At 35.4% G+C, this 22,006-nt stretch overlaps 1 protein-coding gene across 2 annotated transcripts in view; it reads right to left on the bottom strand.

Annotated features, from left to right (window-relative positions):
• The window catches only part of REV3L (REV3 like, DNA directed polymerase zeta catalytic subunit), a 184,078-nt gene that overhangs the window by 17,664 nt on the left and 144,408 nt on the right, over window positions 1-22,006 (bottom strand). For both annotated transcript variants that reach the window (XM_080664192.1, XM_080664193.1), the window contains exons 19-27: window positions 21,305-21,420; window positions 18,090-18,208; window positions 14,992-15,110; window positions 12,571-12,712; window positions 8,528-8,772; window positions 7,575-7,683; window positions 5,586-5,792; window positions 3,454-3,563; window positions 1,138-1,252 (exon numbers count right to left, since the gene is read on the bottom strand). In XM_080664192.1, coding sequence (XP_080520318.1) covers window positions 1,138-1,252; window positions 3,454-3,563; window positions 5,586-5,792; window positions 7,575-7,683; window positions 8,528-8,772; window positions 12,571-12,712; window positions 14,992-15,110; window positions 18,090-18,208; window positions 21,305-21,420 — 1,282 coding nt within the window. The remainder of the gene's footprint in view (window positions 1-1,137; window positions 1,253-3,453; window positions 3,564-5,585; window positions 5,793-7,574; window positions 7,684-8,527; window positions 8,773-12,570; window positions 12,713-14,991; window positions 15,111-18,089; window positions 18,209-21,304; window positions 21,421-22,006) is intronic.

Raw genomic sequence — 22,006 nt, 5'->3', positions numbered from 1 at the left:
CGGAGACCGCTGTGTTTGTGCACGTGCGCGAGGCTTTTATCCCATTGCGTGCCGAAGTGGGGGGACGTGGAGGCCTTTCCCATCCTCCGGTGTGCCCACTCCCACGCCTCGAGTGGCTCTCCGTCCGCTCCCATCCTGAATCCACAGGTGACGGGTGTGCTTGCGCAGGCACAGTTGGGACCTGGCTTGTCCTCCGGGGGCATTCCACCCAGGATGCGAGCCGCCGTCCAGGTCGGACCGGGCAGATGAATGGGTGGACGGCTGGAGAAAGCCGCGGTGGCTTCCCTGTGGTGTGAGGGTCGCCTGTGGTCTCCATGGTGGCAGGGCTGGGTCTGCACTGCAGGAGGAGGCTTCAAGGTTGTGCGCTTGGGAGGATCGACCGGCGTCGCGGGGCCGCCCTGTGTGTCTGTGGCAGTGGGATCCCCGTGTTGTTTACCCGGTGGCCCGTCCAGGTCCGGTGCCTTACCTCGACGTCTATACTCTGTCGTCGCGCCTGGGCCCTTCCTTCATGTTCGGTCCACACCCTCTTGATTTGCATGCGCGACCCCTCCCGGGGGTCACCACAGACGCTCACACCCCCACCCTGGTTGGTGTCTGCCGACTGCGCCCTGAGAACTGGCCTTCTGCTGTGCGGTGTCGCCCCTTGGCCCCCCCACCTCAGGGGGGATGGTTGGTGGCGTCCCCAGGCAGAGTGCTCTCGGACAGGGTGCGGTGTTGCGGGGGTGTTTGTCAGGCGCGTGCACCCAGGAGAAAAAGAGGACTCTGGCACTGGGCAGGGGACGCAGCCTCACTTCCCTGGCCCAGAGCCAGGGGCAGGGAAGCGAGCCTCACACATGTCCCCCTGCTGCACACGCAGCCTGTTGAACTGTCGTTTCTGTGACGCCATAACAGACAATTTGTGCGTTACCTCTTTATTATATAGATACTTAACTGAAATAGTCTTTTCATTTATATTTATGTAAAGACATTACTTAAAAGATTTGAGAAAATTATATAAAACGAAGGGAAAATATTTTAAATATAACACTTTAATAGCCTGTGTACTGTTATTGATTCTGAAAATATATTGAACAAGTCAAAAATGTCTAGAAGCTATGTGAATTTTATATGTGATCATTAGCATTACATTTCTTTTACCTTTTCAAACTTCAATTTCACTGGTTTGGGATTGGTAGCAGTTACAGCTTCAGCAATTTCCTGACCAATCTTAAAAGACTGCTCCTTAGTAGCTCCTTTCAGTAGCACAAACATACTAGAAGATTAAAAATAGAGTAGGGTAATGAGGAAGTCAGTGTAAGGAAAAAGTTTCACCAAGAGTAACTTTCCTGGCTAACATGTCTAATACTAAAGAAAACATTTCCCCCTCTTATCCTTCCTTATTAAATTGCTTCTGATCTAAGCTTTCTTGTTTTATCACAACTTTCCTTGTGTTCACATGGTATATCTTATTACAGCTCTTTAAGACATCTGATATTGCTAGTTTAGTTACACACAGACCAGCTCAGTTATCACAGCTGCCAAGCAGATCCTGGGTCGTTCCTAGACATTTATAGATTTGGATGACACACAATTAGGTCAATCATAAAATAAGAGAAAATGTGAGTATAAAGACATGGAAATTTTACTTGTGATGTGGGAGGCAATTTCCTTCTAGAACCACCCAACTTTAAAAAGACACACATATTATTTTGTAATACATGTTTACTGAAGAACAGTTAGAAAACACAAAAAGGCATAAAGAAGAAAATAGCCATCTACATACTCTTACCATTCAGATAAAAGATATCCCAAATCTTTTGTGTATATCTGTAAATCTTTTCTCATTTGGATCACAGATCATACCACTGGGTAACTTTCTCCTTTCATTGAATAGTATATTGTGAACATTTTCAGTGTCACTAGTGCTTTTACATTATTGTAACAGTTGTACTGTATTTCAATGTATGGATATAGTATAATTTAACCAAACTATCACTGAAAATTTAGGTCATTAAAATTTTTTGGCTAATTAATATATAATAATTTGGTACACCTCTGTGACCGCATAATAAATTCCTATACGTAAATTTAAAAAAAATTCTTGGTAAATGGTGGACACTAAAAATATTTTTTGAAAGATACTGTCAAACTAAATTCCAGAAAGATATTTCGGAGGTATAGTCCCACCAGCAATACATGCAGGTCAAGAGGAAAGAATTTCTAATATGAATAAAAAAATCCCAATACAAAAAATACTCAAAAGTAACTTATAAAGAAAAGTATTGGTCATTTTTTCCTAATATAATTTAGTTAGCTTTAAAATAGCATTTTACATTTCAGTATATACCACAATCTGAGATCAACAGAAGCAATGGCTAATACTTATTATTTTAGTAGAAAGACATTAAATAGTTGACATGGACAATATCTTGAGACATGACTTTAAGACTTTTGTTTGTAGTTTTGTTTTTTTTTAATATATTTTATTGATATTTTACAGAGAGGAAGGGAGAGGGACAGAGAGCTAGAAACATTGATGAGAGAGAAACATCAATCAGCTGCCTCCTGCACACCTCCCACTGGGGATGTGCCCGCAACCAAGGTACATGCCCTTGACCGGAATCGAACCCGGGACCCCTCAGTCCGCAGGCCGATGCTCTATCTACTGAGCCAAACCGGTTTCGGCTGTTTGTAGTCTTGGAGCCCCCTAAACTAATCTCCTATTTCTTCAAGTGTTTTTTATATTGGACTTTAATCTCCTTTGGATGGTTTCTTTAGAAAAGCTCTTTCTCTGCCAATACTGCAGACAGTACTTAGATTCTGATAGGAAAAGCTTAAGAAGTATTTATCCAATATTAAGGTCTTTAAAATAAATGATATCAACCTGAATTATTTTAACATTCATTAAAGCAGAACAAACAGGCCTTAGTTAGCTATAATAGTGTCTCTTTAGGCCCATCTGATACTCATTATACCAATATAGTCTTATTTTAAAAAATAGGTTATAGATTTCCTTTTGAAGAATCATTCTTAACAACAGACATTGGGGCCTAGTAAAAAGTTAACCACTCACAACTTTGGCAACTGTCCCTCAAGAACAGTCTTATTATTTATTGTAAGATATATATTTAAATTCAGAGAGCTGCAGCTATATGAAGAATTATTCACATTAAAAGCTGTTTCTTTAAACAGACTGGACTCCTATGTACACAGTTTTTTTATAGATCACTATCTACTTGGCTACCTGGAAGGATGCCATGGGAATCTTCACAGTGTTTGGCTCAGGATACTTACATTTTCTTGCTCAGGATCATATTTGGTAAATCAGGACTTGTCCTAACTCTGATCATAAGAACCAGAAAGGACTTGGATAAAACTCTATTTTAAGAATGATTACCCTTAAGCCATTCTAAACACTGAAATGAATATCTAAAGAGATTCAAAAAGACAGCTTCAAAACAGAAAGTTCATTACCTGTCAGTATCACCATATACAACCCTCGCTCCCCATTTCTTGGTATCATTCACCAGTTTAATAGCTCGTTCCAAGGTCTCTCTGGCTTTGTGAACAATACTATCACCAACCTATTGGTACAAACACATTGAAATAATATTTTAACATAGCTTAGTAAAGTCAATAGACTTTTAAAATATAATAGTTACTTTTAAATACTAAACATTTCTAAAATTAAATAAAGGGAAAGGAACATAAAAAGAAACCAAATAGTCACCATTCTTTCTACAAGTATTCAAGAAGAAAGTAAGATGAAGAATTTAAAAGAAGGAGCCATTCAATATACAGACTTGCCTGTGAATGTATCAGTAAGTACAATGGATTGCATTTTACACAGGTACACAGCTACATTTAATTCCTGGAATAATAGAATCTTATTTATTCAAGGACTTTCTAATATGCTTTTATAACCAATCAAGCAGGAAATTACTCTTTGTGAATATGTGTATCTTTCAAAATTTTGTTGGAGGTTATGACAATTTTTCAGTATTATTAAAGTTAATGCTGAACTGAAATCTCAGTGATTGGTTATACAAAATTTTTAGATAATCGTAAAACAAGGAAAATGTATAACTATATGATGGAAATTACATGACAAGTATTCCATTTAAATCAAGTAGGCAGGTATATGTCTAACAAGGGTTTTTTCACTCGTGAGTGGTGAGTCTTAACAATGATCATGGCAAAAAATGACATAGTATTTAGCATTGCTGCTTCATTTATTTAACTCATTAAAGCTAAGAGTTGGGGAAAATTGCCCATCAGCACAAATGGAGCATTCTTTTTTAGAATTTTAAAATAAGAATTACATACTTTTTCCTGTCATGTTAAGAAGCGACAATAGTAATAATAATCCCTTCCCCTTTAACTGTAAAATTTGAATTATCTGAACTAAATGTAGGATTAAATAGTATTTAAAAGGCTGTTTAAAGTTGCTTTATAAAGGAGATATGAAGTGTATGAACAAAGGAATAAATAGAAATACTGTAGCAGAAATTTAAAGGTCTCTGTTGAGACCTTTTCATGCGTTAAAAGTAGGTCAACTATAACCTAATACATTTAAAAAATCATGTTATCTAATTGAAATTCAAGTTTTAATCTTTAATCTGTCATCTGTTGCCACTTTAAAAAAGATACACTTCAAAATATGTGATGGCAACTAGCTGGGTAGGTGAGCCACCTAGTGTCAAGTCAAATGTGCTTTTGAGATACATGCACATATGGACCTAACTGCCCGCCTCCTGCTGCCTGCTCTGACCCATTTAAGTTACACCCGGAAGAGTCAGAACTCTTGCAGCTACCCCTGCCTGAAGACTATGCAACCTGAAGAATTCAGTGGCATGAGGGTGAGGGGGCAGAAGAGAGGGAAAAGCGTGGTAATTAAATATAACTTTGGTACAGGGCTAAGAGATTGTATATAAAAAGAGGAAAATAATTGGTAGACCACAACGTTCTGGCCTTCATTTGACACAAAAAGATCATTAACTAAACAAATTATATCATTCTTTTCTCAATCACTAGTAAATTATTATTTTAGTCTGTTACACTATATTGAATTTGTGTCAAATTAACACCCTACTTTAGTAAATAATAAAATTAGTCTTATTCTACGAAAAGTATCTTTTAGTTACAACTACCATTATAAAAGAAAGGTTCTGCTTTATATCTACTGCTACATGAGTAAATATGAAATGATTGTTGTTCACTGACATTTGGAGAAGCAACCTAACCATCAAATCTCTATCAATACATTAAAAGGAATTAGTACCAAGGTTGTTGTAAACATTGCTATAAATGTGGCATTGAAATCTCATGCTAATAATAGTTGGTTACAATATAGTCATCCAGGTTATGTAGAAATATGTGTATGCTAATTTCTAAAATTACTGAAGACACAACAGTTCTTACAGAGAAAACCCACAAATCCTGAAGAGTATGTATGTATATAAGCCCCAGTTTGAGAAAACTAATCCTACGTCATGGACATGAAACCCTTTAAAGTTTCAAAACAAAAGGAACTGCTTTAATGAACAGGTTTTCATTTAACGCTACTTTAGTCTCTTTTGAAAAAACTATAGAATTATACCACTTACCTCAATGCATGGCATTCTCCCAGAAAAATTAGCAGCTGTATAGCCATATGTGACATTTGCTATAAGCTTAAGTCCTAGCTGTCGTGCATCGAGCATTCGTGAAAGGGCTCTGTCTTGCTTATAAGCCTTCATTGACTGCTTCACCATGAGTCTAGTCTTCAAAATTTCTTCCAACATTATTGGTAGCACACCCTTTCTTACTGAAGGCTATCATAAAGGAAAAAAGAATGTTTGAAATCCCTTAAACATTAGATTTAGATAATTAAGAAGGAAGCACGAAGTATAACAATGGCCAACTGTCATGAACTGAAACATTCTAACAATAAAGTGGCCAGAGAACCAATGGCAGTCGATACAAAATCATCACATTTTCTTTCTTTTGCAGAGGACTTTTTTCCTAAAAGGTTCCTGTAATGGTTATAACTCTACTGAAGTACTATTTTGTGAGTTCAAAGACCCCCAGGGAGGAGGATGTCAATTAGTGCATAAGGAAGACCATAGAACAAGTTCAGAGGGAAATTTTGATCCAAACCCCCACTCTTTCAGAAAGACACACGGGATTTGTATCACTCATAACAAACCTCAGTTTTTAAAGATCTCATCCTAATGACCCCAGTAATCTGCATGGAACTCCATTTATCTACCTTGTAAGAATGATGAGCTGGGTTGACTCTGCTGACATTCAAACCTGCAGTTCCAGGGACTCTAGGTATTTCAAATCTGATGCTTAGACCACTAAGCCATCCCCTCCGGCCTATATTTATTAGCAATCTGGAAGAGGGGATGAATAGTGAGGTGATAAAATTTGTTGATGCCAAAAAAAATCATTTGTATTAATCAAGATTAGGGAGAATTTATGAGAACTCCAGCAGGAATGAAAACCACAAAACAGTATTAACTCTGAAGATGATTCACAGATACATGCAAGGTAATAATGCATGTTGGACTGAACAATTAAAGCTGTAGGTACAGGATAACCACACTCCTGAATATTAAAAAAATCTTATTTTCATTAAACTTTACACATTGGGTCAAAATGTAGATGTAAGTTTTAAAAATGATGTTAAAGGGAGATAAGCTGCTAGATGTGTGACAATGAAAACAGTCTAATCTCTAATTCATTCTGTGTACTGTTTAAAGAAGTCATAATGTTTATGTTAGGACATAATATCTGTGATAATGTGAAGATGTACTTTTCCCCAAAAGGAATATATCATGAACTCTCTGGTAAAAATTTTCCTCATATCTAAGTGGCTAATTTTAGGATACTCTTTAAACACAGCATGCTCTTACTGATAAAGATGCTACCTTTGCTAAGTACACCAGAATGAATTTGAGGGCTTGTGAGGTCCATGCTACCATCAACCAACCTATTGTCCCATGATTCTAGTATGCTAAGGAACTTGAAAAGAAAGGAGAGACAATATAATATTCTCCTAGATCTCTCGTATTTGTCTTTAATTTATTCATTTATGAGGCTTTCCTCAGTCTCTTTTTAAGGGAGATAAGGGAGAGGAAAAAAAAAGAGACCTTATTATTAGTTTGGATATCTTTTTAGAAATGCAATCAATACAAGAGTATCATTCTTTCTGAGATAGTCTTAATTTAAAATAATATAGAAGAACAATTAGCAGTGTGTACACAGCAAAGCAATTTAAATCTTTGTAAGTTAACATCACTGTGATCATCAAGTAGCTATTTAAGTCTGCCAGACTCTAACAGAGGGCAGAAGGTATACATGTTTATTTCTTCCAATATTTCACTGAAAACTAAAATCTAATAATTAAAATATTTTAAACCTAAATTCATGCAAAACAAGATGACTATTTAAAAATTATTTCTTGGAAGATTCCTATATTTTTGTGTGAGATAAGATATTCAAGCAAACTTATTTTTTCCCCTCTGTATTATAGGCCAACAAAATCTAAACCATTAGCTCTTCAAAGGTTAAGCCATAGTAGACACCTTTCATTTACAAGAGAGTATTACCTTGACAAAAGCTATTCCATTGGGGGACACTGTGATGTCATGCCTAATTTGGTAAAGTAAATCTGGAGGCACTCTCAGAGAGGTACAGCCAAATTTGAACTCATCAAACCTGTTAAGGAAGAAAATATTAAGCAAATACTTTCTCCAATCATAGAAGAGATTCTAAGCAATTTTAGGAATCTTTCTAATTCCATTAGAAATTCATTTTCAAACATCTAAACATGAATTCTTGTATTTAGTAATATGCTTGTCTAATTATAAAAAACAGTTCTTCAAATATTCACAATTTGTTAAAAGAAATATTTCTTAAATGACACTATCCTAAAATTTATGGATAAAATCTATACTGAAATACCAAATTTCAACTCAACATATGATTACCCTACACTAAGTTTCTTAAAGAAAAACTTAAGCCATAAAAAGATTATAAATAACTTTGCAAATTTTTGTTCTTAATAAAAAGTATTACCAATACTCCTTTGAGTTAAAAATATTGTTCTCATTCAGCTTATAAAATTCTTTGACATGAACAGCTAAAACATTTAACAGTGTAACTTTAAAAAATTCAAACTATTTCTAAGAAAAGTCAAGAGGAGTTGATAGCTGGAGTTGTAAGATCATAATCCTCAAACAGTTACACTGAAAGGTGATTTATAGCAAACAAATTAAATGTAACTCTCAATTAAAGAGAGGCCATAGATATACATGGAGAGTGCAACAGATAGTTGCAAGGCTGATGTATTCACAACGTGTTCATATGTGTCATCCATCGGTGATGCTGACTTAGTCATATGATGATCTATGTCAATTAGGAAAATTAAAGTAACAAATTAGCTGTGCTACAGCCCATTAATTTTGTTCATAAGGACAGTCTCAAGTGCAAAAAGACACTCAAAGTCTAATTTTAGTAATAAGTACAGAGCACAACCTAGCTGTAAATATGAAAAACTTACTTTCCCAAGTTCTCCACATGGCCAAGGCAGGTGGAAAAACAGTAGTTGTATGCAATCACAATAGAAGGATATAGTGACTGGAAATCCAGAACAAGAACAGAGTTGCTATAGAAGCGAGATTCAGGCTCCATAATTAGGGGGACACATTGTGGGGCTCTCATTTGGGACCTCTGCTGTACATTAGGTGTCACAGGAATATAGTTCATTGGTTTAGCAATACGCAACATCATTGACTCCACACGGTACTGTGGGCAGAGAGGTGGAGGTAGGAAGAGAAGAAGAAATAGTTAAATATGCTGTTCTTTGGAATAGTCATCTGGGAAATGTTTTGCTCTTCAGAGTAAGGCTGCATGACTTTCTTACAATAAAGTTACACAGTATTGATTATTCAGTCAGCTATTAGGTGCTTGAAGGGGACATTTATAAATCCTTTTCATATTCCCATAACTTTTTAAAAAACTCTTTATTGTTGAAAGTATTACATATGTCTCCTTTTCCCCCCATTGACCTCTCCCAGCCCACACCCCGTCCCCCAGACCAGGCTTTCACTCCCCTATTGTCTGTGTCCATTGGTTATGCTTATACGCATGCATATAAGTCCTTTGGTTGATCTCTTACCCCTACTCAACCCTCCTCCTGCTTTCCTTCTAAGGTTTGACAGTCTGTTTGATGCTTCTATGTCTCTATAAAAACTATAAAATATGTCAAAAGGCTTACATCATAAAGCAATATTGAAAAGACAAATAGATTTCTTTTTACATTTAAATACAGCTCTATCACAATAAACGGATGTAGGAGAGACAGCTGTATAGTTTGTCAACTTATTTAAAAAGTTGGCCAATCTTTTAGAAAGTGATTTGGGAAAGTTTGAGAATGAAACTCAGGAGACTTGAGATGATAAATGTTATCCCAATTTTTCAAGAAGGAAACACGAAGATTCCAGAATTAAAAGGTAATCAGCTTAATACTCACAAAATTGAATCAAGCAATTCATTGTTTATAATAACAGCTATTAAGCAGATGGTCTGGAATATTAGATTAAAAAACACTCGCCTGCACCTCCCGGGCACCTGAGCGGCCCCTGACCGTCGGCGCGGGGCTCAGGCCGCGCCTCCCAATACCCCAAACCCATCCTTCTAAAGGGACTGTTGTAAAAAGAAGGAAAAAAAAAAGGGGGGAAGAACACAGGTACAAAAAATAAAAATGGCTACAAACAAGTACCTATCAATAATAACTTTAAACGTAAATGGACTAAATGCTCCAACATAATAAAAGTCTTATATGACAAACCTACAGCCAATATCATACTCAATGAACAAAAACTAAAAACAAACAAAAAAACAAAACATTTCCCCTAAGAACAGGAACAAGACAGGGATGCCCACTCTCACCACTCCTGTTCAACATAGTACTGGAAGTGCTAGCCATAGCGATCAGACAAGAAAAAATAAAAGGCATCCAAATTGGAAAAGAAGAAGTAAAATAGTCATTATTTGCAGATGACATGATATTATACATAGAAAACCCTAAAGACTCCATCAAAAAACTACTAGAATAAGTGAATTTGGCAATGTAGTAGGATACAAAATTAACACCCAGAAATCTACGGCCTTTTTATACACCAATAATGAACTCACAGAAAGAGAAACGAAAAAAAAAAAAAATCCCATTTACCATTGCAACAAAAACATTAAGATACTTAGGAATAAATTTAACCAAGAAGGTAAAGACCTCTATTCAGAAAACTACAGGATGCTGAAAAAAAAAAGAGATAGAGGAAGACATAAACAAGTGGAAGAATGGACCGTGTTCATGGACTGGTAGAATCAACATCATTAAAATATCCATACTACCCAAAGCAATCTATAGATTCAATGCACTCCCCATTAAAATACCAATGGCATACTTCAAAGACCTAGAACAAACTCTCCAAAAATTCATCTGGGACCAAAAAAAAAAAGACCCTGAATAGCTGCAGCAATCTTGAGAAAGAACAAAGTTGGAGGAATCACAATGCCAGATATCAAGCTACACTACAAAGCCACTGTCCTCAAAACTGCCTGGTACTGGCACAAGAACAGACATATAGACCAATGGAACAGAACAGAGAACCCAGAAATTGACCCAAACCACTATGTTCAGTTAATATTTGACAAAGGAGTCAAGACAGTCTCTTCAATAAATGGTGTTGAGAAAATTGGACAGATACATGCAAAAAAATGAAACTAGACCACCAACTTACACCAGACACAAAAATAAACTCAAAATGGATAAAGGACTTAAACATAAGACGGGAAACCATAAAATTATTAGAGGAATCCACAGGCAGCAAAATCTCAGACATATGCCAAAGCAATATCTTCACCGATACAGCTCCTAGGGCAAATAGAAAATAAACAAATGGGACTACATAAAAATAAAAAGCTTCTGTACAGCAAAAGAAACCATCAACAAAACAACAAGAAAGCCTACTGCATGGGAGAACATATTTGCCAATGTTATCACCAATAAGGGTTTAATCTCCAACGTTTACAGGGAACTTATATAACTTAACAAAAGGAAGATAAACAACCCAATCAAAAAATGGGCAATGGACCTAAATAGATACTTTTCAAAAGAGGACATAAGGAAGGCCAAGAGACATATGAAAACATGCTCAAAGTCACTAATCATCCGAGAGATGCAAATCAAAACCACAATGAGGTACCATCTCACAACTGTCAGAATGGCTATCGTCAACAAATCAACAAATGACAAGTGCCTGCGAGGATGCGGAGAAAAAGGAACCCTTGTGCACTGCTGGTGGGAATGCAGACTGGTGCAGCCACTGTGGAGAACAGCATGGCACGTCCTCAAAAAATTAAAAATGGGACTTCCATTTGACCCAGTAATCCCACTTTTAGGAATATATCTCAAGAAACTAGAAACACCAATCAGAAAGGATATATGCACCCCTATGTTCACAGCAGCACAATTTACAATAGCTAAGATTTGGAAATAGCCTAAGTGCCCATCAGCAGATGAATGGATTAGAAAACTGTGGTACATCTACACAATGGAATACTATGTTGCATTAAAAAAGAAGGAATTCTTATCATTTGCAACAGCATGGATAAACCTGGAGAGCATTATGCTAAGCGAAATAAGCCAGTCGGACAAAGATATATATCACACAATCTCACTCATTTGTGGAATATAATGAACAACATAAACTGATGAACAAAAATAGAACCAAAGTCATAGAAGCATCGAACAAACTGTCCAACCTATGAGGGAAGGTGGGGATGGGGAGGTGAGGGGGTTAAGAAATCAACCAAAGGACTTGTATACATGCATATGAGCATAACTAATGGACACAGACTGGTGGGGGTGGGGGTGGGGGTGTGAGGGCATGTGCTGGGGTGGGGGTGGTCGGGGAGAGGTCAATGGGGGAAAAAGAAAACTTATGTAATACTTTAAACAGTAAAGACTTTTTTGAAAAAGAAAAAAAAAACTCGCAAGAATTAGCATGGGCTCACTGAAAACTTCTCATGTGGTTTTGAGGTATTCACCTTTTTTAAAATTATAAGCCAGCTCAAATAGTTTTTAAAACCTGTAGGGGTATAAATAAATACAATAAATAGCTTACACGCAATAAAATGAAATAAAAAAATAGTGATGCCAAAATAGTTAGTGCTCTAATTACTGATATCATAGGTTGGGAGAATGTTATAGATATAGAGTAATTAAAATAATTAAAAGATTTTATGAGGTTAAGGAACCTGAGGGATTTAATGCGGTATCCCTGATGCCTACTATAATGTTTATTTAACACATTAAAGGTATTCAAATAAATATTTGTTAAATGAGTGCACGAAATCATTTTTATCAAGGCATGTGACAAAATCTCTCATTATATCTTTGGGAAATTAGAATGATGAATTAAATGGATTCTCATGAGGGGACTTTCAAGTGCAAAAAAACCCCAACCAAACAACTTCAACCAACCAACCAACCAACCAACCAACCAACCAACCAAACAAACAAACAAATGGATTTCCTACCTGCGAACCCCTTGTCAGTACATGTAAAAACTGAATGCCAAAAAGTCTAGCCATTTCACTGGTTTTTCCAATCAGGTCCAGCTGTTCTAACATTTGGAGATTTCCGCGCACACGGCTGATGTAATGATCAACCATTTTCCATCTGTTAAAAGAGAATCTATGTTATGAACATTAGGAAAAAATTGGGACACCTGAAATTAGTACTGTTTTCATTATGCCAAAACATACATATTAAAAGTGAGGTTATTTAAGGAGTAATGATGTATGTTAAAGCATGTTAAAGAATTAAACATTAGAAAATTTCAGATATTTCCAAAGCATAAAACTTAGTGAAAATATGCAGTTTGAAATAGCGCTTGTGATAAGATGGTAAGACTAAAGATAATTATTTTCAATATTTTTCTTGGTGTTACTTTTTGTTCTAAAAAAATTAACACTCTCCTAGATGCCACTGCTGATGATGCAATAATTATACAATTATAATTTATCATTTCTATAGGTGTTTTTATATCCTCACCCAATATTTTTTTTATTGATTTTAGAGAGAGAGTGAGAGAGAGAAACATCGATGTGACAGAGAAACACTGATTGTTGCCTCCCGTATGCCTCAACCAGGGATAGACGGGGAACCTTTTGGTGTATGGGATGATGTCCCAACTGAGCCACCTGCCAGGGCATCTATAATTTTTTTTTTTTAAGAACATGGAAGCTTTGGGTTATCATTTGTAAATACCAGTCTAAAATAAAAGCATGAATTGTCTTCTCATGGGAAGAAACAGAGTAATATGAAAAAGATTTAGAAAAATCAGGAAAATAATTTTTATGAAACCATAGTGGGGTAAATGTACATCAAATTAGTATTTCCTGTGAAAACAAAAATATTATTTTCTTTGATTTAAACTTTAAAAAAAATTGACCTGTTTATCTTTTTGCTAAGAAAACAAGCAAACAACAACCCTCACCAGAGCCATAAAAGGAAGTTTTCATTTAATATTATGTTATTAAAATGTAAAAATGATCCAAAGATATGCTATAAAGAATAAAATTCATTCAAAGAATATTAAGGTTCAAATATATTGCAACTTTTAATTACTTGGCTTTTAGAACAATATAGTCATATAACTGCTAAATATAAAAAGTTAAGACCGGCAGGCAGGGCTCAGTGATTGAGCGTTCACCTATGAACCAGGAGGTCACGGTTCCATTCAGCTCAGGGCACATGACTGGGTTGCTGGCTCGATCCCCAGTAGGGGGCGTGCAGGAGGCAGCTGAATGATGATTTTATCTCATCATTGATGTTTGTATCTCTTTCTCCCTCTCCTTTCTTCTCTGAAATCAATAAAACATATTTTTAAAAAATGCATTGCATATACTGGAAAAAAGAGAATGACTTGATTTTTTACCAGAAACAGTGGAGGCCGGGAGAAAAGGAAATGAAATCCTTAAAGTGGTGAGGAAAAAGAAATCTCAACCCCAGAATTAGACAGTAAAAATATTAAAAAATTAAGGTGAGAAAAAGTTATTTTCGGAACAACAAAGCCTGAGACAATTTGTTACCATTAGACTTGCACTAGAAGACTTGCCAAAGAAAATAATTTAGCAGTGTCTTAAAATGTAAAACAAGCCTAGCCAGTGTAGCTCAGTGGTCAAGTATCAACCTACGAACCAGGAGGTTATGGTTCAATTCCTGTTCAGGCATATGCCCGGGTTGTGGGCTTGATCCCCAGTATACGGCATGCAGGAGGCACTGATCAATGATTTTTTCTCATCATTGATGTTTCTATCGTTCCCTCTCCCTTCTTCTCTGAATAAAAAAATATTTTAAAAAAAGTGAAACAAATAACCATGTGACTCAGCAATTCCACTCTTAGAGAAATGAAAATGTATGCTTACACAAAAATTTTCATACAGTTTTACTTCACAATAGCCTCAAACTAGAAAAATCCTAATTGTCCATCAACAGGTAACTGGATACACTGGATACTCAAATAAATTGTGGTAACTGAGTATTATTTACTAATAAAAATGGAAATTACTGCTGTACGTAACAGCATGGTTGAATCTCAAAAAACATTATGCTGAATTTCTTGAAAGAAACTAGAAACAAAGGGGTAGGTTGTAAATAACTCTATACAAAAGTTCTAGAACTGGCAAAATTAATCTATAGCCATAGAAATTCAATTAGTACTTACCTGGGTAGTTAAAGAATAGGTAGGTTTACTGCAAAGCTGTCTTAAAATTTTCTGGGTGTTAGAAATTTTTTTTAAAAATCTTGATTGTGGTAGTGGTTACAGGATACATACATTTTTCAAAGTCATCACTCAAAACACTAAAAATGTATGTATTTTTCTGCATATAAATTATACTCCAATAATATTGATTTAAAAAGACATTATTCTCTTCAGAGTTATAAAACATTACCTGTATAGATCTGTCTTGTTATCAAACCAATCTGATAAGACTCGAAAGGTAAAGAGGGGAAAACGCTGATGAAGAACGTGAAAGCTCACGTTTTCAAAGGTGTAGTTAGTCAGAGCCACCTAAAAAACAACAAAAAAAACAAGACTCCATTGTAATAATGTTTGTATTTATATACAAATTTGGTTCTAAAAGATTCTAAATATTACTTCTAACCTTTCATAGTGGCAATCACAATTTAAAACTATGTGTATATAAAAATATATATATGTAGCCTAGTAGACAGAAATGTCCATAATAAATTAATATTTAATTGGAAAATATCTGACTTGATGAGATTCAACTTGGTCATGTAATACCTACTGAATAGATCCCAGTTCTTATCACTTCTTTTTATATTCTATGCCAATACAAATAATGCCAGGCAGAAGCATTGCTAAGCAAGTTAACTTTTTGTTCCTTCCATACTTACTATTTGGTCCTTGATCACATACTTACTGTTTGGTCCTCGAATCCCACAGATTCGAGCATGAGTTATTTAGTTAAAGGCAGGCATTCATCCTGCTCCCAAGAATTACATCAATACTAAGACGCAATACAAGACATTATGGAGTCAGTTTCTTTCCAAAAGCAAAAGATTAAAAGGATATAGCAGAAATGTATCCCCGTCTTCAAAAATGTAGGTGAAAGCTGTGTTAATAGGAAAATAGTGAAAAAAAATCCAAATTCAAAAAACAAATAGATGGTCTCTCAGAAATACCCATAAGACACAAGCAATTTAGACAATGGCAGGTATTTCAATGCAAAATGGAAATTAAGTAATCAGCATTCTCCATTATTAAGTCAGCTTGGGATTCTGAGGAATAATAGTTCAAACAGCACTTCACACATTTATATATTATATTATAATTTTGAAATATTTTCTTTTCCACGTCCACAATCCAGCAAGTATAAAACAGGGATTGAAGGTTAAGCTCATCTAGTGTACTGACCCAAAATGGTTTTACTTTATCTTCAATTTCTATCAATCTCCAGAACAGCAACACTGGAATGTAGCATACTTCAGAGTGCACGCATGCGCGCGCGTGCACACACACACACACTTTTAAACTCTGGAATGAGACTATTCTAGAGTCACCAGAATAAAGCAGGTCTTAGAAGTAAATCACCATTACCATCCTCTCCTCCTCCACTTGTAAATCAGTACTGGCCTGAAGTACTTCTCTCAAAAACAAATTACTCATGTTATTATTAAATCTCCATATCTGAATGACTCTTTTACTTGCTAATAATTTCATTTGTTTTTTTAGTTTCAATTTAGTTTTATAGAAAATGGAGCCAAACATCTGATCTCAGGTAGTTGCATGATTACCTAATTAATACAGAGTATATTTAGACTAAACCTAATCTGCTGGATTATACATCGTCATTAAAACAAAAACAAAACAAAACAACAACAAAAAAACTCAGATGGAAAAGATCACCTCATTTGTCCTGCAGTTTTCTCATTAGGGAAAAACTGGAAGTTTGCCATAAATTGACCTATGAGATTAATTAGGGGATTTTTATGACCTCAAACTAAACTTAAATCTTAGAAATTCATCCCCAATATCTGAGGCAGGTGACAAATCCATGGACTGGGTTGATATTGTTTCAAAGAGAACAATTTCATAAATTTGATTAAGACTAAACATATTATAACCCTATATTACACTCACTCTACTTTGAGTCTTCTTGGTGTCACAGAAGCATAACAATGCAGCTATAATCTCAGTTATGATAATATTAAAGGAAACAAGAACTCAATAAAATTAAGACAATCCATTTTCAGAATGTTCCAATGTTCAGAGAGTGGCTTACTATAGAAGCTAAAATATGAATCTGAAAATATGAACTAGAGAGTTTGTCACTTATCTTAGTCAGAAATCTGAGTAAGTTAAACATTGGGTAAATGTACTTTGTAGCTCAAAGTCAGAATCGATAAAAATAAAGTGTTCAGTGCTTGTCCATTTATTTTACTGATAAAGGAGTGGGCTGAGAGGCGTACACTTTTCCATTCATTTGTAGAGTCAATGTGCAAAACACAGTGTTTAGTCACTTCAGAAACAAACTTACTTAGAACTGGGGGAGGCAGTCAGATCTAGTGCAGGGGGATACAGAAAATAATGAAAGGAGGCCACAAGTAAGCACCTGTGGCCTGTATTCTCCATCACCTCATTCCTTTAGTAGTTCATCATTTCCTTGTCTTCAATGTCAAAAAAATGTACATAAAGAAATGTACACAAATTTAAAGTGAACAACTCATGAATTTTTATGTATATATACGTCCATGTCATTCCATCCACATGTCACCCCATCCACATGAAGATACAGAAAATTTCTAGGACACTGGAAGGCTCCCTTGCGCACTTTCCCAGTCAATACTCATGAAAGTTAACCACTATAGATTATCCCTCCCCACTCTCTCCTCACTCCCCATCAAGACTTGACAGTTATCTTTCTTTCTTCCAAATGCATGTACCATTTATGTCTCCTTTGGCTCTTTTTTGGTGCTTGTAGGGCCAATGATAGATGCCCTACTGAAACTATATAATATATATGACACACACACACTCAAAAACTCATTGTGAACGTGGTATGTCCTCAAAGAACTTATTATATATTTTATTTTGTACATATCCTCAGTTCAAAAGTTCCTTCCTATATCTAGACTAAATTTTTCTTACTGGAGTAAATGAAAAACGCCAACTGAATTCATCTGGCCTTAAGTGCAAAAATGATTTAAGTGTAAGAAATGATAAAAGTATACAACATTCAATACATACAGCATATTTTATAATAGCTATAGATTTTCTAGTTAATGCTACCTTAGACACAAATAAAAATATTAAAATTCATCAATAACATTAAAGTTAAAATACTTCTGTAGCTTTGTATTTTAGAAAGTGGTTATTTCTGTAACTCTACTTAAGTATAATACAAAAAATTCAAACAGACACATAGGTTACACAGTAAGCTATACTAATATGCTATAATGATTAAAATCATTATATTGAGCTAATCTCTTATTCACAAACAAAATTTTAGCTAAAGCACCTTACCTCATTTCTCATGATTCTCCAAAGATTCAGTGTAATTCGGCCAACAATATTTATCTCACTCATTGTGTCTGACCCATAGTCATCTCTTTCAGCTGCAAATCTGTTCTCAATTTTGTCATCTATAGAAATGAAAACAGGCTGCATCAGGACTCACAGAAACCAAATTTCTAAGCAAATTATGACAAAGAAAGTGAGAATAAAAATAAAGATGAAGAATAAAGATGAAATGTAATTCACAGTCTATTTTGTTTAGACTTAGAGATCATTATTTTGACTAACAATTATTTTTCTTTCCTCTTTAAGTTATGAAATAATTTTGTGAAATAGATGTATTTAAAAACTATATGTTTTAATAAGTGTGTGTGTATATAATATATAATATATATACATACATTTAAAAAACAATAAACCCCTTTCTCTTTAAATTTGGTAATTTCTGGTGCTATTTTTATGAATACCTAAGGCTACTGCATTTGTTTGGTGCTAAAATGAAAAATGTCTACTACTGAATCAGTAATTTCTTGGGAAAAAATGGTAGTTTTTAACCTAACCAATTCTCTGAAAATTTTTTGACATCAATTAATGATGTTCATATTCAGGATGAAATTCCCTAAACTGTGGGAAGTCTTCATTCCTCTTATAGCAAATAGAATTCTGAGTCTAGTTTCTTAAGTGAAGATTTTACTAGATTGGAAATTAAAATGTGTTTTCCTTATATAACACTGGGTATATACAAATGTTGCTGATTAGAGGCTCTGGAATAATAAATATATTTACCATGTACTGAACAGCTATTATGTTCTAAGAACCTCACTCACATTATTTTATGTATTTATCTTTTATTTAAAAATATTTTTATTGATTTCAGAGAGGAAAGAAGGAGAGAGAAACATCAACGATGAGAGAGAATCATTGATTGGCTGCCTCCTGCATGCTCCCTACTGGGCAATGAGCCTGCTACCCAGGCATGTGCCTTTGACCAGAATTGAACCCAGGACCCTTCAGTCCGCAGGCCCAACCTCTATCCACTGAGCCAAAGAAGCTAGGGCCACATTATTTTATTTTAATACAACCACTTTATTATGTTAGTATACTTTTTATTTTGCACTGTAGTAAATTGTACTTGGAAATTTTTATCTTGCTCCAGGTCATGTAGTAACAGAACCAGTATTATACACCAGGGTTACCTGATTACAAAGACTATGTACACACCCCACCTCACCCCACTCTTCTTTATTTTAAAGAGATAATGTTTGAAACATTTTTTTTTCATTTAACAAACACTTTTATAATGTTTACTATATTCTCACGTTTCAAGTATTCCACAATTGCCCTGAGATAAGTTCTATTATCACCCCCATTTTAGAGATGAACAAATTGAAGTATGGGCAGGTTAAGTAACATGCTTGACAGTTAGCAGTATAGCCAGAATATTGGAGCCACGCAGTCTTTCTCTAGAATATGTGCTCTTTACTATGCTGCCTCCCTCACCAGGCCCTTTCTATTGTACCATGTTGCCCCACAAATACGATTTCAGCAGTGATTTTTAAAAGAACACAAGCTTCCATTCACTCTTCTGATTTATAGTTATGTCTTACCTGTTATAGCTAATTAACCTAATTAATAAGGGCATCTGAGCACTCAGCTTTTCTCCTGAAACCTATTCCAAATAAAATGTTGAAAAAAATTGAGATATACCACTATTCCTATCACTCGATACATAAAAAAATGCAACAAAAAACGTAAAGTATCTCTGCTTTTATATTCCAAGCGTTGGCAAAGCTCAAAAAATATTTACTGTCCTTGCATCTTTTAGTTTCGACTTTTGCCTTTAAATTTACCAACACTTAGCACATTTTATTGAAACATAACCTCTCCCAGAAACTAATCTCTTGATTAGTTTTTACCAATTTTGTATTTGGTCTTTTAGTCTCCTCAAGTATATTCTATGTTGTCCTAGTCCAACTTGTGAGAGCCTTTAAAATGAAGTTCTTAAAAATTTTGTAGTTACATAAAAAAAATTTTTAAAAAGTGCTTTATAAACTGTAATTTTGATATGTCTCTCATTATTGCTCTTCTCTTAAATGAGTATCAGACTTTGGAAGAAGAGACTAAAATACAGAACCAGATAAATAAAATAAAATTATGGTGCATCAAGTCAAAAAAATGTCTGCCCTGGCCTGGTGGCTCAGTTGGTTGGAGCATCGTCCTGTACACTAAAAGGTTTCAGGTTAAATTCCCAGTCAGGGCACATACCTAGGTTGCAGGTTCAATCCCTGGTTGAGGTGTGTATAGTGGGCAACCAACCGATCAATGTTTTTCTCTCTCTCTAAAAAAAAAAAATCAATAAAAGCATATGAGGTGAGGATTAATAAAAAATGTTTTTTACAATGATTATGAAGACTATCTCATAAAATACTTAAGATGCTGGATGAAGGAAGCATAATAAAAATGGGATATATGTGTGATGAAAGTTATAATGTATATAAAAAATAAAAACCTGCCCTAGTTGGCATGCTCAGTGGGTAGAGCATCGGCCTGCGGACTGAAAGGTCTCAGGTTCGATTCCCAGTCAAGGGCACATGCCTGGGTTGGGTGCTCATTCCCCAAAAGGCAGCTGATCGATGATCCTCTCTCATTATTGATGTTTCTATCTCTCTCTCCCTCTCCCTTCCTCTTTGGAATCAATTAAAAATATATTAAAAAAAATAAAAACCTATATATGTATATGAAAAAAGACTAAAAGAAAAAAATATACTAATGGTATATATATATGTAGCAGTGAGATTGGGGTATTTTTTCTTTTTTCTTGATTTTTAAATTTTTTTATAATGGAGTTATGATATATCTAGAACTTACAAAATTTAATATTTAACATTAGGCTAGAACAGTGGTCGGCAAACCGCGGCTTGCGAGCCACATGCGGCTCCGCGAGCCGCGGGTTTGCCGCTCTGTTGACTAATGAGTTTGCCGACCACTGTCATATACTACCCTTTACCTCCTTGCACACAATATGCTACAATTGCCTAATCCTCACAGCTTCCAACTACACGGTAACATTTAGTCTAGTCCAGTGGTTGGCAAACTCATTAGTCAACAGAGCCGCGGTTTGCCGACCACTGGGCTAGAACAATAGTACTTTTAAACATCTTGTCTTTATTTACTTTGTAATTTGCTCTGTGGTTGACCCATAAAACGTTCACAATGCTACATACCTGGCACCCGAGAGATCATCTGACACAAGTCAACACTTAAGGCAGCAGCCCTCTGTAAGAGGTAACCCCAGGAATGCATCTGAATCTCATAACCCAGCAAAATATCAGGATCATACCTACAGAAGGAATGGAAAAAGGACCACACATTGAAACCTTTTACCAGAAAAATTGTTTCTTCATGATACAAAGTATAAAAATAAAAGTCTATATTTTATATTTCTCAATGGGGACGGGATGATACAGTGGCACCTACAAAACTTCTATACAGGAAGGAATTGGCCAAGTAGAAGCTCTTGGTTTGATGCTACTTTTATAAAGCAAGTACTGTTTTCACTTAGACTGTGTATTTATTTGATCTGACTTGGGAAAGAGGCTGAGAGAAATTGGGGTGGGAGGAATTACCACTGAAGTACACGAGAGAGGGTATGATTGAAAATACAATGCAGGTAGGGGCAGGGTGAAGTGTGAGGGCATGTGTGGATACTATGTTCTGAAAAAATTCTCCCAGGTCATTCTGTTGCCATTTCTCTACCTCTCTAACCTATACTGTCCTTAAATAGTTTTAATGCTGAGAAAGAAAATAAAAAATGTCTTCCATTTCTCACTTGATTTTAGTAATGACCTGGTCCTTACATGAAATAAGGCATCAGTAATGACAAGTTTGTCCTCTAAACTTAAGAGGAAACTAACTCAGTTTAATGG

This window comes from Plecotus auritus (genome assembly GCF_963455305.1).
Source record: "Plecotus auritus genome assembly, chromosome: 4".
In the NCBI taxonomy this organism is placed as follows: Eukaryota; Metazoa; Chordata; class Mammalia; order Chiroptera; family Vespertilionidae; genus Plecotus; species Plecotus auritus.
Note: the sequence above shows the minus strand (reverse complement) of the source record. Positions and strands in the feature narration are given on the sequence as shown.